Source organism: Nicotiana tomentosiformis, chromosome 1 (genome assembly GCF_000390325.3).
Source record: "Nicotiana tomentosiformis chromosome 1, ASM39032v3, whole genome shotgun sequence".
In the NCBI taxonomy this organism is placed as follows: Eukaryota; Viridiplantae; Streptophyta; class Magnoliopsida; order Solanales; family Solanaceae; genus Nicotiana; species Nicotiana tomentosiformis.
The window spans coordinates 61,108,972-61,126,150 of NC_090812.1; the positions used below are offsets into that span (position 1 = coordinate 61,108,972).

The 17,179-nt window shown below is 36.9% G+C and overlaps 1 protein-coding gene across 1 annotated transcript; it reads right to left on the reverse strand.

Moving 5' to 3' along the window:
* Positions 1-731: 731 nt before the first annotated feature.
* LOC104100219 (probable xyloglucan endotransglucosylase/hydrolase protein 10) lies at positions 732-2,538 on the reverse strand. The gene is made up of 4 exons (XM_009607403.4): positions 2,274-2,538; positions 2,070-2,170; positions 1,784-1,977; positions 732-1,403 (listed from the first exon to the last, which is right to left on the reverse strand). The coding sequence occupies exons 1-4, from the start codon at positions 2,455-2,457 to the stop codon at positions 1,001-1,003; spliced, it is 882 nt and encodes a 293-aa protein (XP_009605698.1). The 5' UTR covers positions 2,458-2,538; the 3' UTR covers positions 732-1,000.
* Positions 2,539-17,179: the final 14,641 nt, after the last annotated feature.

Sequence of the window (17,179 nt, forward strand, 5' to 3'; positions counted from 1 at the left end):
GTTGTTTAACTTGCAATAACAGATTAGTTATTATTTTTGTTTATTATAGAGTTTACTGATAATTACCGTATAAATGACATAATTATATAAATAATTTGTACACCGTGAATAGAAACTGAAGACTCGCCTCCATGGATATGCGAGATGGTTATAAGCCCTTCTACAGCATTGACAGCTGTTTGAAACATTACTTGTTGAGAAATTAAAACTTTTCTCTAGAGAAAACTGCAGTAAGTTATCCTCTTAACCTTTTAAGAATAAAAAACAATATCACAATCACCTCTTTAGTGAGGTAGAGAAGAGATCTAACTCTTTTGAGCTAAAATATTTCAGTGGTCCCAGAAATTTAAAGTTTTCGGAATGATGTATAAATAATACTACGTAAAACTGTTTTGACATTTTGTTGTTAATTTTCACTCATTTTTGGGTTAAAAAGAAAAGAAATGAATTAACATCATCTCCATGATTTTTTTTCCCTGTAAAACATGACCAGTCAAAAAAATTACAGCGAATTTAGCATAATTGTCCGTTGAATTTCTCTATGTCAACTCATTAAAAAAAAAGTTTCTCACATTAGAATCCAGCAAACATTCTTGATATTAAGAAGGAAAAAAAACAATATATTATACATTACACGAAACTAGGAAAGGTTGTACTATCAGTCTATCACCGACCCCAATATCCAGCCACCTATAAATAAAACTAGAATACAAAATGTAAAGCAAGAGGAATAAAGATTAATTAATACCTTGTATATCAAAAGTAAAAATAGTCACTTTGCTTCGAAGGATAAAGATACTTTGATCAAAGGACTTTCACAAACTTTTTAACTTAAAAATAGTAGTAGTATGCAAAGACCAAACAAATGGGTACATAAAGTGAAAAAGAAAAGAATCGATCATCCATTGTTACGAGAGGCGTCGAATTTAGCCCATCAAAATATTACCCTTTCGAATTTAGTCCAACTCGTCGATTAGACACCTTTAATCGATGTTGATGATTAATACTTTGGGAGAGAGCACTCTATGGGAAGATTATTTTGAAACCGTTGATTATCCATGCAATAATCATATGTCAAATGATATTTTCTGACCCATTTGAACAACCTTCTTTGAGTCCATGTCAAAGTGCTGAATTTCTCCTTATTCCACCAATTATTTTCACTTTCTCCTCTGCAAAATCTTGCATTTCCTTTCCAAACGCAAGCATCAATTGTGTAATTTCCTAAAGAGGCTACAAATGGTGCTTTTGACCAATCAATTTTTGTTTTTCCACCATCTGTTGCCCAACTTTCTCCATTCCATATGCTAATTTGGAGTGCCATTGGTTGCCAACGAGGATATTTAGCTCCTTTATCTGCATGGTTTCTGTACGTTCTAATAGGTACCCGATCAACCATAAACCTGCCCAAAAATCACAGAGTTTTATCACCTTATTAGAAGTCTTATCCTTTAATATTAGAATGAAATGAATCCAAAATAGAGCGAAATCTATACACAGATTATTCATATATAGTCAGTCAACTCCAGCTAGTTTGAGACTAGTTTGAGACTGAAACGTTATTTATATGCGTTTGTGTGTGATATTAAGAAAAAAGAATAAGGTTGAGATGGATCATGGATGAAGTACATAATGAATCGGTTAAACTTATATTACTAAAATTTCAATAAATATTAAATTCTGAACTCATAATTTTGAATTAGAACCTAAAGGTTGAATTGATTGAATTTAAATCCTAGATTTACCTTGATGCAAAACTGTAAGAAGAAAATTAAAGGCTTACACAATTTGGTGAAGGTTCCACAGAATAGAATAAGTGTGGAAGTCTTGTGTTGGATCAAACCACAAGTTGATTCTCTGTTCTCTATCGTCCAACCCATCGACATAAACATTCGTTTGAAGAGTATAAGGTTTCCCAGGAACATTTCCCAGAAACTCAAAATCTACCTCGTCACGATTTGGTTGATACGAAGTTAACTGCATATAGTTCCAAATTAATCAACATTTTAGAGGAATTAAAAGTTAAAATTTAAAAAGAACGAGAATTTAATTAGGTTGTGCATACATACATAAAATGCCACGACCGTGCCTGCGGAATTTCCTGGTATCAACTTAATTTTCATGTCGAATTGACCAAACAAGTACGTATCATTTGAAGCAATCCCTGAACCTGAAGATAATGAAATGAAATATAAAAAAATATATTATCAAACATTATGTTCTTAGCCACAAAAAGAAAAGTTAGAGATGTAGAGATTTTGTATTTCAATTACCAGATTCCTTATCAAATATCAAGCTTCTTGTATGGCCATCGGCAGAAGTATTTACATGGTTAGGGGACCAAGGCACTATAAAATCCTTATTGAAATCTCCTGTTGAAACTATGGAAGCTAATGTAATATGAAACAAATAAATAAAAGCAGTGACAAAGAAAATAAGTGTAGAGAAGTTATTCATATTTTCTCCTTGGAAAAATATCAAGAATGGAGGATGAGGGAATATGTGTAATTGAGATAATAATATATAGGTATTGCATGGGAAGCTGGTGAGACGAGAAAGAAGAGAAATGATAAGATTTTCGTTTAAGCAAGAATATCTTTAATATGAAGCAAAGGAGTGGTATCAAAGCTAGCTGTTTTAATAATAATTTTTTTAGAATTTAGACCTAATATCTTTATTAACCTCAACGACTAAACTCTAAAAAAGGTTTTAGCTTATGAGTTCATACTACTTCTGAAGTATGCTTATTTTACCCAAAATGGTAGTTTGATAAAGAAACGAATTGAATTTCAATAATGCGATCTGGTTTTGTCAGGTGCTTTAGGCCCATTTTTAATATGATAATTTTTAATGGGTTTAAACTAATAACTTATGCACCGCGTCAAAAATATTGTGTTCCGATAAACTTGTTGCCGAACCGCTGCCATTGTACCTTGGCATTTTTAAAAAAGACTACACGACTAATGTAGTTTAACCTATTATAGTATGTTAGTTACCAATTTTCTCATGTTGTCAATCAATATTTGCCATACAAATTTTATCCGTAAAATAACTTGATTGTGTAAATACGTTATCACCATTAAAGCATATAACTTATAATCTTATTTAATAACTTTATTTATACTGACAATGCAAAAATTTTAGTTCGCTCATGATACTTTTTAACGTCTAACAAGCAGAAAGTTTAATTAGGAGAGTATAAACTGATAATAGTTGTTCTAATTTTTTTTCCCTTTTTCCTTTTTTCCGATCATGCTTTCTGTTGAAGGTATCTTGACATCTTTCTTATTCACTTGTCTGAAATAGAACTAAGAATTATTCCTTCCCTCCTTTTGGGTCTTGATTGGTTAATATGTGTTCTCGTCTATCTCAAAATTTGAGGCCAATTTGGAACCCTTTAAAATAGTCTACGCAATCATCAACCACAACTCATATATCCTAATTAATATTAATTATAGTTCAAGAATATGATAATCATTACATAATTTTCCTGGTCACGTCATTCTGAAGAATTCAACCACATAACTAATAATGCATAATCACCCTATAATTAGGATTATGACTACTACTTTACTACCAACCCGTGACCCCTAGCCCCAGGTTTTCCCTTTTTAGTTATTTTTGGTGCCAATTATGTGGAGAAGAAACGAGTTGAGTTTTATTCAATCTTGTTTTCTAGAAAATGATATGTTTGGATTAGGCTTAATTTGAAATTATTGGTCTTGTGTGAGCTGTAAGAATTAATTTTGGGAAATAGCCTTCTGCTTTATTTTATGTTTTCACCAAAAACAAGCAACTGCATATTGTCATATTTAAAATAAAAATAAAAAAGAAGCACAAAAGTAACTGTTTAATGGTAAGATAATGGAAGAGGTAACTGCTGCTTTAATCCAAATCAATATGATTACTGGTCATATAAATATAAATCAAAAGGCAGAATCTTTCTGATAGTGGACCTATAGGTTAAATCAAAAGCTTCTTTGGTTCTTGTCAGCTCCAAGCTTTGATTATAGAAAATTATGGCCTTCACCTTTTGGTTATTTAAGTCTCAAATATTCAGCGAGATTTGCATCTATACGCAGTTTTTGGATCACAATTTAACTTATACCCGCTTTACAAAAATAATTGCAAGCGTACCCACTTTTCGGGTAACTGATATACGGGGCCTGAAGTAGCAAGAATTTATGTCTGAAATTTGAACTTCAAAATTTTTTGCCTGAAGTGTGACCTTATCAAAATAAAACTTCAGATATTTTCGTCTGGAGTTTGGCCTGACTTGCAAAAGCAATAAAAAAAACTTCAGTTCGTAGTGCAAACTTCAGACAAATTAGTCTGAAGTTCTTCAGTTTGTAGTGCAAACTTCAGACAAATTAGTCTGAAGTTCTTCAGTTTGTAGTGCAAACTTCAGACAAATTAGTCTGAAGTTCTTCAGTTTGTAGTATAAAACTTCAGAAAAAATCAGCTTGTTATATTTGAACTTCAGATAATTTTTCCTGGCATGATAGTTGCAAACTTAAGACAAAATTTAACTTGGTAATGTCTGAAGTTTGGTCCTGCAGTCCGAAACTTCAGTTGATGGTTCTTCGAGTTTTGACAATAAACTCTTGTTTTATTATTTACGTACTTTGTATTGGGGTGCAAACTTCAGACAAATTAGTCTGAAGTTCTTCAGTTTATAGTGCAAACTTAAGACAAATTAGTCTGAAGTTCTTCAGTTTGTAGTGCAAACTTCAGACAAAATCAGCTTGTTATATTTGAACTTCAGATAATTTTTCCTGGCATGATAGTTGCAAACTTCAAACAAAATTTAACCTGGTAATGTCTGAAGTTTGTCCCTGCAGTCCCAAACTTCAGTTGATGCTTCTTCGAGTTTTGACAATAAACTTTTATTTTATTATTTACGTACATTGTGTTGGGATGTATTAATGTTTGAGAGGCAATGACGAGTCTTTCTTTCTTCTTGATTTTGTCGCTTTGTCCAATTTTCAGAAACGATAACATGTGTAACTTACAGGATAACATGTTTGAGAGAGAAAAGAAAAAGAAGAGGAAAAGAAAAGGAGGAAGAAAGGAGCACATAGGTCGCAGGATCTGAAGTTGTTAAAATTAGGGTATAGGTTAAATAAATTTAAAAATATGGGTATAGGTTAAATGGGGGCGACCAAATAGGGCGCCCCATACAATTTTTATCAAATATTCAGACGTCTGAAAATAGGCATATCGTTTATCTGTGCAGGCTGTGAATTCGGCCCATGGTCTCTGGGCTTCTGCTAGGGCAAAAAGCCACTTTTCAACCCTTTGTAAGTTGTAATTGAAAGATAATCAAAACTCCATGACAATGTCTATTTTTTTATACAGTGCTGAAAAGTGGCTAGCCCTCGTTATCTCTACCTTCCGATCATCTATTTTCCTAAAGGCTATAGCTAAGATATTTTTTATTTGTCAACTAATTGTAAGAAGTATTGTATGAGCTAAAATTTATTTTAGTTTAAGTTTAGACCATATCAGCATTAAGAGATCCCTCAAGGCTGCCACGTATCAAAGAATGATTTTGACAAAGGGCACGTTCAGAGTTGAAGTGATCTCACAAGAGATAAAGAACGGGGTCAAGGAGTCAACATAAATCAAGGTCGAGGACGAGCACTCGTCTTAAACAGAGTATTAACGGCTAGTTTTAGGACAAGACTCTAAAGGGAATATTACAGTGGATATTCTCTGGATCTGTACTATTAGGGGTTTTTGGCACATGTTCCCTTATAAATTGAAAGAGATATAGTTATAGAGGACATGAAATACTAAATTGTAAGACAACACATTGACATTCACTGGGATTCTTGCTTTATTATATACCTACAAATAAAATCTTTTTCTTGAGATTCTTGTCTAACTTTTCTTCCACGATCCAAGGAGAACCCGAATATTCAAAGGTTCATTAATAATTAATCATTGTCAAAAAGAATACTAAAGAATTTCACCCTTTTAGGGTCGCTCACATGCCTTTATTTACTTAAATGTCATTTTTGCTATTTATTACTATTAAATGCTATCTCTTTCATTTTTGGATCATTGAATGCTACAATGTTATCGTCATTTATTGCTACCTAGATCATACCCGTATTATCTTACCACACAAAATTGGTTAACATATTTTTTTGGGTATTAATATCGGCTAAGATTAACTCTATTTTACTAGAAAATATAATTGTTTAAACCTAAAGCCTAAATCTTGGATCAAATAGTTTGGCGCTGTCTGTGGAGATTTTCTTAGCTAATCTTTTAGTTTTCATTAGATCTACAACCTGCGTGATTTGCTAACCTAATGAGCCGCAAAGCTTTTCTCCTTTCTGCTCGTATAGAAATTTCCATGGCAGGAAACTAAGAAAACGGAACGAGGGCGACATGTGCCATCCCCAGTAACCTCATGAACGCTATCAACGAGAGCTATGAAAATCTGGGCGATGATGTGACACCCACTGCCTCCCCCAGGCACGAAAGGTGGCCTCCACTCATTGCAGCACAACGAAACCAAATGGAAAAGGGGTTTCCTCATCCACAGGAGAAGGGACACCACCTGTCGAAAAAATGCTCCTTGAATCTTGGTTGACCGATACTTAGTAAGCGTGCTCAACAAACAAGCTCCATGCACTACTATAGAAACCACGAGGGCCCATATGGTACAGCAAGGAGACGAATAGAGCGATCAACCAGACCCTCCAATGCCAGGTATAACTCACAATGTTAGTCATAGTGCAGGTGACGACATGCTCGCCGTTGTTTTGAAAAGAATAGAAGAAATGGAGAATGAGAAAAAAACACTCAGAGACCAAAATGAAAGAACACCAAAAACGAGTCGACAAGATACCGAGAACCCCTAAGCTACTGTGGAAAAGGGACGCCGGCAAGTTCATAGAGCAGTCGTATAACAAGAAAGTGGCCCCACATGCCATACCAAAGACCTTCAAAATGCCATCATATCTAAGGATATACGACGAGACAACTGACCATGAGGATCACGTGACTCATTACGTCACCGACGTGAAGGGAAATGACCTCACCAAGGAATAAGTGTCCTCCATTTTGCTGAAGAAATTTGTCGAAACCCTCACTGGAGGGGCATTAACATGGTATTCACATCTACCAGCCTTCTTCATAAAAACGTTCGAAGAAATGGCAGATGTGTTCCTGACGGAGCATGCCGGGCCAAGAAAGCCAAAATAGGAGTAACGACATCTTCACCATCAAGCAATCCCTGAGAGAGGGACTGAGGGACTTCCTTGGCCGATTCAACAGGGTGAGGATGAACTTACTAAATATATCCGAAGGGATGACAGTCGCAGCCTTTCAGAACAGGTTGAGTAAAAAGTGTTCAAGAGTGACCAGAAAGCTGCTGAGCCGGTTGATGAAGTACCCTCCAACCACTTGGGACAAAATTCATAATGCCTATTGTGCCAAAGTCCGAGCAGATGATGACGACCGCAACGGACCAGCTCGACGGCTCATCTCGGTACAAACCGAGCCCAGGAAAGAATGAAGAGATAACATAAGGAGAGATCACCCAGTCTCAAGGCCAAACAGAGAACGACATCAGCCTTACGTCACGGCCCCTGACCCTCCTTCCTTCTGCTATGATGATGGCCCATCTAGGCCGAGGACGGAGACTCACAGGAACGAGAGAGGTATGCCCCCTTGTTATCTGCTCACAACTTTTGTGTCTTACCTATAAAAATATTCTACGCCCTGGAGAAACTTGGAACTAAGTGGAAATTTGCTTCCAAAGATGAGGTCTGATCCGAGTATCAAGAAATCCGATGCTCTCTGCGAGTTCCAGTAGGAATGCGGACACTAAATAGAAGATTGCATCGCCTTAAGGCAAGAGGTAGCGGACATATTGCAGCAAAGGCACCTCAAAGAGCTATTGAGCGACAAGGGAAGGAGTACCTTCGCCAGGGGTCGAGAACATCAAGGCCCACCAAAATCTCCCTCACTAGCTCATACCATCAATATGATTGTTGATGGCAGTGAGGAAGCCTCCATCAACGGCGTCAAGTTCACTTCCACTCACAAGCTCAAAAGATCGATCACCCACTAACGATATGACGAACTCGAAGAAAGTACTATCTTCGACGAGTCAGATGTAGACAGTTTGAATTTTTCTCACAATGATGTTCTAGTCATTACTTTATGAATTGTATATAATAATGTATCATGGTAGATGATGGGAGTGGAGCGTGTATTATCCATCCCCGAGTCCTCGCCCAGATGAGACTCGAGGACAAGATAGTACCACATTGCATCACACTAACCGGTTTTAACGATGCGGTTGAACGGTCATCAGGAGAAAGTACACTCCTCATCCTTGCCGGTAGCATAACTTTGGAGACAACATTCCATATCATGGACTAGGCCACCACATACAATGCCATAGTAGGACGACCGTGGATACATCCTATGAGATCCGTCCCTTCTAGTTTATATCAAGTAATCAAGTTCCCAACACCTTGGGAAATATTCAGCATACGAAGGGAACATCGCACATCCCGGGAGTGCTACCGTATCACCATGGATAGCACGACAACTCAACAAAAGAAATATAAGGAAAAAGAAGCATAGCAATCAGCAGGTCGGGGTTCCCGTAAAAAGAAACCAAGGATGTCATTTCAGACCCCGAAATGGTCGAAGTTGCGGACTCAACTATAGAGGACCTTGACCCCGTTCAATTTGTTATACCCCATATTTTCGTACGTGGGAGTACGCCATAAGTAAATTGATATAATTTCGAAAATGAGATGTTACATCCCACATTTTCGGACGTTAAAGTTTCGTCGTAAGTTAATCAACGTAAGCTCGGGAATGAGATTATTTTTGAGGTTATAAGTATTATGCTATTACAAACAAGTGATAAGTAAATTTGTGAAGGAGAGAGGGTAAGCGAATCAAAGAAAGTGAGTTTCGTCAAAGTTTGTCAATTTGGGATAAAATACGGTCCGAGCTATAATACCCGATATTTATGGACTAATATCATACAAAGTACCACATGACCATGATAGTAAGGTGTATAAGGTATGTCAAAGTGAGTAGTATTTTAAGTAAGTTGAGGTAATTCATAATTATGTGAGTAATTAATTAATTATTGGGTAATGGGAGATTACCCAGTTAATTAAGGAATTATTGGGTGATTAATTAAAGAATTGGTTAAGATTAAACCCTCCCCCACGTGGAAGCAAGCCACCCCAAGAATTGTGACTCTTAAGTCACTATTATGTGGCAAGATTAGAAATGTAAGTTTTGGCATTCTTAAGAAGGTGAGTCACCTATCCATTTAATATGTAAGTCTTAAAACTGTGAGATCTATCCATTTAATATGTAAGACTTGAAAACACGAGGGTCACATCCATTTTCAAGAACGTGATTAGCTCAAATTTTGCTATAGTAACGTGAAGCTTCTATCACAAATTAAAGATGGTCATATTCAGCAAGGTAACGGTCTTAAGCACAATTTCCTATGAAATTATACTGCGTAATAGCAACGGGATTTTGCGATTCTATGGGAGTACGGTGCAATCCTTCTCAAGAATATCATATGAATTGTCCCTTATTTCGATCTCGCTGTTACATGTTTTATCGCAATCAACGTGTGTTGGAGGGATTGTCAAGAGAATCATTTCAGGTATGCTAAGGTTATCCCTTCTTTCTTTTTGGCATGATCAATGCGATACAAGCGAAACAAGCAAATGTATAATTTCCATAAATGACTCTATTCATAGAAATACTAGAGATGCTTATGTTCTTGATTCCCCATGTGTCATATTATTCTATCATCTATTCATGGGTCTCAGAAAATACGTAAGTTGATAAAGTTTGTTTCATGATATTACTCAAAGTCATAATGGTCTTATGACACTTCAAAAGATTTTATTGACGTACTTCTCATGCATTACATTCATTTACATTGATCCATGACCAGATGGCGTTATATACGCGTATATATGTATAATATATGTATATGGGATATGGAAAAAGGTCACGACGTTATATACGTACCACCATCTGATCAGCTGGTATACATTGATGAATTGCCCACAGTAGCCGAGATGATATGATGGGATGCCCTCAGAGGCTTGATGATGTTATGAACGCATATACCTATGCATGATATGACATTTATACGTATATGTATGATATTATAAATATAAAGCGATTCACAGAGTTATTCAGATATACATGTCGAGTCTCTTACTCCATGTTTCTCTTATGTCTATTGTTTACTGATTTTCATTCCTTACATACTCAGTACATTATTTGTACTGACATCCCTTTTGCCTAGGGATGCTGCGTTTCATGCCCGGAGGTCCCGATAGACTGGTCGAGAGTCCTTCAAGTAGGCTATCATCTCAGTGGAAGATGTTGGTGCTCTCCATTTGCTCCGGAGTTGCTATTGGTCAGTATGATTAGGCATGTATTGATTGGTATGTCGGGGCCCTCTCCCGGCCTTATGACGTTTATGTACTTTTAGAGGCTTGTAGACATATGTCATGTATATGAAAGATTGTATGGCCTTGTCGGCCTATGTTCAGTGTATGAGTGATTATTTTGGCCTTATAGGCTCGTACGTCATATGTATAAGTCAGTATATCAGGTTGGGTTGTTTTATGTCGAGTGTTCTCTCATGTTTTATTATTTTTACCTCATACGGCCCTTCTGGCCCATTTACCCATGTTGATGTAATGAGAAAGATATGTTACATTGGTATTCGGTTGAGTAAGGGCACCGGGTGCCCGTCGCAGCGTATCGGTTTGGGTCGTGACAAAAGTGGTATCAGAGCAGTTCTGTCCTAGGGAGTCTACAAGCCGTGTCTAATAGAGTCTTGTTTATGGGTGTGTTGTGTACCACACTTATAAGCAGGAGGCTACATGGCATTTAGGACTGTCACTCTTTCTTCTTACTCTAGATCGTGTGGTAGAGCTCAATTGTAAGAACTCAATTTCCTAAACTCTATCTTATTCATAATACGACGATGCCTACATCCAGAAAGACGGTTGGTAAGAGATATAGTTGTGGAAGAGTTGAATCAGAGGAACTTGATTTTTCATGATTCTTATGATGAGTAAAGGTGAGGTCTTCAGCAGATCATGTGTGTACTAAGATGTGTAAAACTTCTTGATAAGAATCCCTAAGGCAAAAATGTCTATCCACTCTTATGGTAAAAAGGAATAAGAGAATCGGAAGGTAGATACAAGTTTTAGCAAGTAAAAGAAGCAAGATGAAAAAGGGTACGAGCTACCCAGCTAATGAAGATTATCGCAGGGGAATATAAGCCTTTTGAGTTACCTTCAATAATAACAGAGGTATGTACAATTGGCCACACCCATCTCATTTATGCCCTATGGGGGCTAACAGAATTAGTATAAGAGAAGGAAGGATATCAGGATCCGGCTGGGGTTAGAGTAACCCAAAATGGTGAATGGATTGTTTGTGTTAGTTGACATGTCCGAAGGATATTACAAAGGTTCTAATAGATCTCCTTGTGAGGCACCCAGATGATGCACTCTAGAATATTACAATTAGATGTGAATACTAGCATGATCAAAAAAAATCAGAAGATAGGCACTGAAAGCCTGAAAGGGATAAATATTACCTTAGTGTGGCTCGCGTCCCCTAGTAGAGCGAGAACGTTAATCAACCCGAAGAGCCACTGGATGGAGCAAAGGGGAGCTAAAAGCAAGAGAATGTCTTGTTCGAGTTTTCAAAATAAAGTGATAGATATAAATGTTAGTGGGAAATAAGAAAAGAGTTAATGAAGCATTATGAGTAAGATATGATACGTGGATGACAACGGTAGATCAAAAGATGATAGTATTACAGAGTCTATAGTCAAGTGAAGGAAAAGACGAGAGGTGACAGGACTTGAGACAGCAAAAGAGTATAGGCCATAAAGTCATATCCTCATTTCGAGAAATAAGTTTGTGACTCCAACGCGACTACCAGAAGGAAAAGTTAGACCCAAGAGTAATATAAATTAGTATGGGCTGGTGAACAAGATAAACTAAACATGAATTAGGGACTCAATGATTTGATAATGGTCGACATCATAAGAATTTCAGAGATTGTGTCCCGGGATAATAGAATGGACGATAGAGGAATACCCTTTAAAGGTCATTCAGGAAGACGCTTCCCTAAAGCAAGCAAGGTGAGTAAAGTTAAGCTTAAGGGACTGTATATGCCAGTTACACTAAGTGTCACCCTTGTGAGTAAGGAATTTTGTTATCCTTGGTACAGAAGGATTACTGCAAGGCGAGTAGGGATCATCTATGATGTGAAAAGATGCCAAAGATAAAGAGGTAAAACATCTATAGGTAGATCGTCGTAGCACTAAATCTTAGTACTCCCCTAAAGGGGGGAATATGGAGTGATGAGGCATTAAGTCAGGATTAAGTGGTTCTAGTAACTATAGAATGGTAAAGGAAAAATGCGATAAAAATGAAAAAGGGATGAGATTGCACTTATTCAAAGCCTACAGATATACTACGATTCCAGAACATTATGCAAACATGATGTCAAGGAAATGAAGTAAGGGCCCCTGCCCGAGATGTTATTAGCAGAAAAGGATCCAGTGCGAGACGTAAGTTAAGACAAAGGAAATAACCCAAGAAAGATTACACGGAATATTGATATAAGAATGGGCCAACGAGTAGTTAGTAATTGATTCAGGAAGAGCCTAGTTATGGCTAAATAGAAGGTTACAGACGAGTCAGCAGATCGTGCAAGATAAACATAGTAAAACCCAATATAGTGAATTCAGCCTCGCAGTAATGTCATTGTAATACTTGAGAAATATTCAGATAGGAATTGGGGTAGTTAAAAGTACCGTATGAGTATTACGGGAATAAAAGAAAGTGCCAATGGGAAGACAATCAAAATATCAGTTCAGAAGCAACCCTACAAGCACAAGGGCATGGAAGTAAGTAACTACGGATAATTATAGGCGAGGAAGAACTTCAAAAATTTTATTGGGTATACGATGTAATAAGCCTGCTGCTTTACAGGAGTCAGAGGGTCTTCCCTAAGTACAACAACGAAAGACTAGCTGAGAAAATAAGGAAAAAAAGGCTTCAACCTAAGCACAGTGACCAAAAGAGGAAATGGTCTTGTAACAACAGTCTTACAACAACATTGTATACACTCCATAAGGAAGTGGCACCTAGCATGGCTAATGAGCGGGAAATGAAACCAAAAGTAATATTCGAGACCATATGAATTGCACAAAATTCCGACATGCATGGGAACTGAGATAAGCTAAGTATGCACGTAACAAGGGGGCAGAAAGACCAGGAAAAGTAATTGCTTACGTTTAAAGAAAGGTGAGATAAAACGAGAGGAATTATTCGATCAATGATCCAGAGTTAGTTACGTTATGAACACACTCAAGATTTCGGAGTATCATCCATGCAACATGTATATTGACAATCATACAGTTGTAGAAGACTCTGGTGTATAAGTTAAAAGAAAGAATTGAGTCCAGATCATAGACAAGGGATTGAATTATTAAATGATGGTATGACGGATATTCCATAGCGTCTATGAAAGGCTAAAGTAATAACTCATACTATGAGCCGCAGATTGGGAGATAGCTTACGCCTACATAAATGATGATCGGAAGGAAGAGGAAACTAAAGAGTTACATCAACAAAGTAAATCAGGAGTCTGATTATTGGAACCAGAAAATTATAGACCTCATGATTGAGAACATTGCAGTATCACTCTTAAATATCATAGGTACAAGAGAGATAGTATTAGCCATATTCTATAAGGGGGTCAGAAGAATACCAGCCTCATAAGAAGTTAGTATGAAGCTCTCACCGGATTATGTATACACCAGAGATGCAAGTATTATAATAAAGCTTCAAGTTATGGATGTGAATTATACATATGTGGAAGGAAGGTCATGAAAGATATAGAAGATGTGATGCTAGATTTTAAGGTAAGTAAGGTAAAGGTGAACAACGTACGCGATACTCAAATGCATAAGGTTGTGAATAGTCCATACTTTGGATAGAAGGCTAGAAGCGCGGGAATTCAGTATCCAGGAATGATAGCGGTGCCGTCAGTGACATGTCTTCTAGCCTATGGTTTCTAGGTATCGAGGAGTCTAATTAAGAGAGTAAAGAAGAGTTAGAGATGATGTGATGTCTCGCTTGATATTCTAGAATGACATAAGAAAATCTATGATGGAAGCAAGTTGAAGGAATGCTGCGAGTAGTATAAATAGATATATGTCGGACGCAAGCTAAAGTATGGTAAAGCGACAAGGTTTTAGGAAGACAAGAATAAGGACAAGAAAGGGCGAGTGAGAAGGTGACGAGAAACGGATAAGTTCTCGGGATTAAGCCCGTGAAAATAAAAGAGTTGATGATTTCTCTAAGTTATAGAAAGCTCAGTATAGCCTGAATGAACTCAAAGGAGTTACTCATCATAAGTAGCATTTAGAAGAGATGGAATGCTGCCCTGATAGTAGAATAAGGGTGTAATTGTGGTAGATAAAGGATGACGTTTGGGCCTTCGATTGATTAATGATTTGAAGAAGAAAAGAAAGCATTTCATGAATTGTACAACATTAAAATACTCACGTACAGTGAATCACATTGGGATGCTAGGAGATACAGTTATGAAAGCATGGTATCACCCCAGGTGGATCAGTCTAATCATTTCAGATGTTCCCAGATGCAACGTGAGCCCTAGTGATTACGTAAGAGGTTTTAAGTCATCAGTGGTAGATTGTAGATCAATATTGAGGTGAATAAAAAATGGATGGACAAAAGTCACAAAGTATGAGATGAGATTAGGCCGTCATTCTTAAGATGAACAGTAATGAGGAAGCGTTAAAGGACTTAGATTTATACATATGGGATAAGCAACATAAGTAAGCTGGAATTTGGTAGCAGACCTCAGCAACGATAAATCGAAGTAAGATTTATGGTATAATATGACCTACCTAGATGCAGTAAAGTCATACGAATGGATAACCGGGTCTATGAAATAAGATATAACAATATTCGTAAGTTCAACAAAGTATCGAGCAAAGAACTTCAGTATACCTATAGATGCCCAGAGAGACATCTTATCAAGCTCTATATATGTTTACAAAGTGAGGCCTAGAGATTGGCTAAAAGTTAGAGGAAAAAGGAGAGAAGAGTCGCAAAGGCACATTTACAAGGTCAGAATCACACATGCTGCATGATAGAAGGTAGCAAAAGTTACGAGATTGGAAAGATTCCGACCATAAGTCGTGGTATGAGAAAGAGGTCTAAAGGGGAGAATTCCCTGGCCTTTGAGTATATTCAAAGAACAGTTACCTAAATGGTAAGGAGAGTACTAAGGTATTCGCAAGAGCTATGGGTTATGAGAATAATAAGTGCATCAGTCAACACTCGAGGACGAATGTTCCGGGAAGGGAGGGGGGAAATGATGTTACACCCCATATTTTCTTACGTGGGAGTATGCCATAAGTAAATTGATATAAGCTTGGAAATGAGATGTTACATCCCACATTTTCGGACGTTAAAGTTTCATCGTAAGTTAATCGACGTAAGCTTGGGAATGAGAGTATTTTTGAGGTTATAAGTATTATGTTATTTCAAACAAGTGATAAGTAAATTCGTGAAGGAGAGAGGGTAAGCGAATCAAAGAAAGTGAGTTTTGTCGAAGTTTTTTAATTTGGGATAAAATATGGTCTGAGCTATAATACCCAGTATTTATGGACTAGTACCATACAAGGTACCACATGACCATGATAGTAAGGTGTATAAGGTATGTAAAAGTGAGTAGTATTTTAAGTAAGTTGAGGTAATTCGTAATTATGTGAGTAATTGATTAATTATTAGGTAATGGGAGATTACCCAGTTAATTAAGGAATTATTGGGTGATTAATTAAAGAATTGGGTAAGATTAAACCCTCCCCCACGTGGCAGCAAAGCCACCCCAAGAATTGTGACTCTTAAGTCACTATATTATGTGGCAATATTAGAAATGTAAGATTTGGCATTCTTAAGAAGGTGAGTCACCTATCCATTTAATATGTAAGTCTTGAAAACATGAGACCTATTCATTTAATATGTAAGACTTGAAAACATGAGGGTCACATCCATTTTTAAGAACGTGATTAGCTCAAATTTTTCTACAGTAACGTGAAGCTTCTATCACAAATTAAAGATGGTCATATTCAGCAAGGTAACGGTCTTAAGCACAATTTCCTACGAAATTATACTACGTAATAACAACGAGATTTTGCGATTCTAAGGGAGTACGATGCAATCCTTCTCAAGAATATCATATGGATTGTCCCTTATTTCGATCTCGCCGTTACATGTTTTGTCGCAATCAACGTGTGTTGGAGGGATTGTCAAGAGAATCAGTTCAGGTATGCTAAGGCTATCCCTTCTTTCTTTTTGGCATGATCAATACGATACAAACGAAACAAGCAAATGCATAATTTCCATAAATAACTCTATTCATAGAAATACTAGAGATGCTTATGTTCTTGATTCCCCATGTGTCATATTATTCTATCATCTATTCATGGGTCTCAGAAAATACGTTAGTTGATAAAGTTTGTTTCATGATATTACTCAAAGGCATAATGGTCTTATGACACTCCAAAAGATTTTATTGACGTACTTCTCATGCATTGCATTTATTTACATTGACCCATGACCAGATGGCATTATATACGCGTATATATATATATAATATATGTATATAGGATATGGGAAAAGGTTACGGTGTTATATACATACCACCACCTGATCAGTTGGTATACGTTGATGAATTGCCCACAGTGGCCGAGATGATATGATGGGATGCCCTCAGAGGCTTGATGATCTTATGAACACATATACCTATGCATGGTATGATATTTATATGCATATGCATGGCATTATAAATATGAAGTAATTCACAGAGTTATTCAGATATACATAGCGAGTCTTTTACTCCATGTTTCTCTCATGTCTATTGTTTACTGATTTTCATTCCTTACATACTCGGTACATTATTTGTATTGACATCCCTTTTTTATGGGGACGCTGCGTTTTATGCCCGCAGGTCCCGATAGACAGGTCGAGAGTCCTTCAAGTAGGCTATCAGCTCATCGGAAGATGTTGGTGCGCTCCATTTGCTCTGGGGT

Excerpts from the sequence above, each read along its gene's own strand:
- LOC104100219 (XM_009607403.4), bottom strand. The coding sequence starts at position 2,457 with ATGAATAACTTCTCTACACTTATTTTCTTTGTCACTGCTTTTATTTAT. Across the intron at positions 1,978-2,069 it reads GCACGGTCGTGGCATTTTAT|TTAACTTCGTATCAACCAAA; the intron begins GTATGTATGCAC and ends AACTATATGCAG. Across the intron at positions 1,404-1,783 it reads TGGAACCTTCACCAAATTGT|GTTTATGGTTGATCGGGTAC; the intron begins GTAAGCCTTTAA and ends ATTTTTGGGCAG.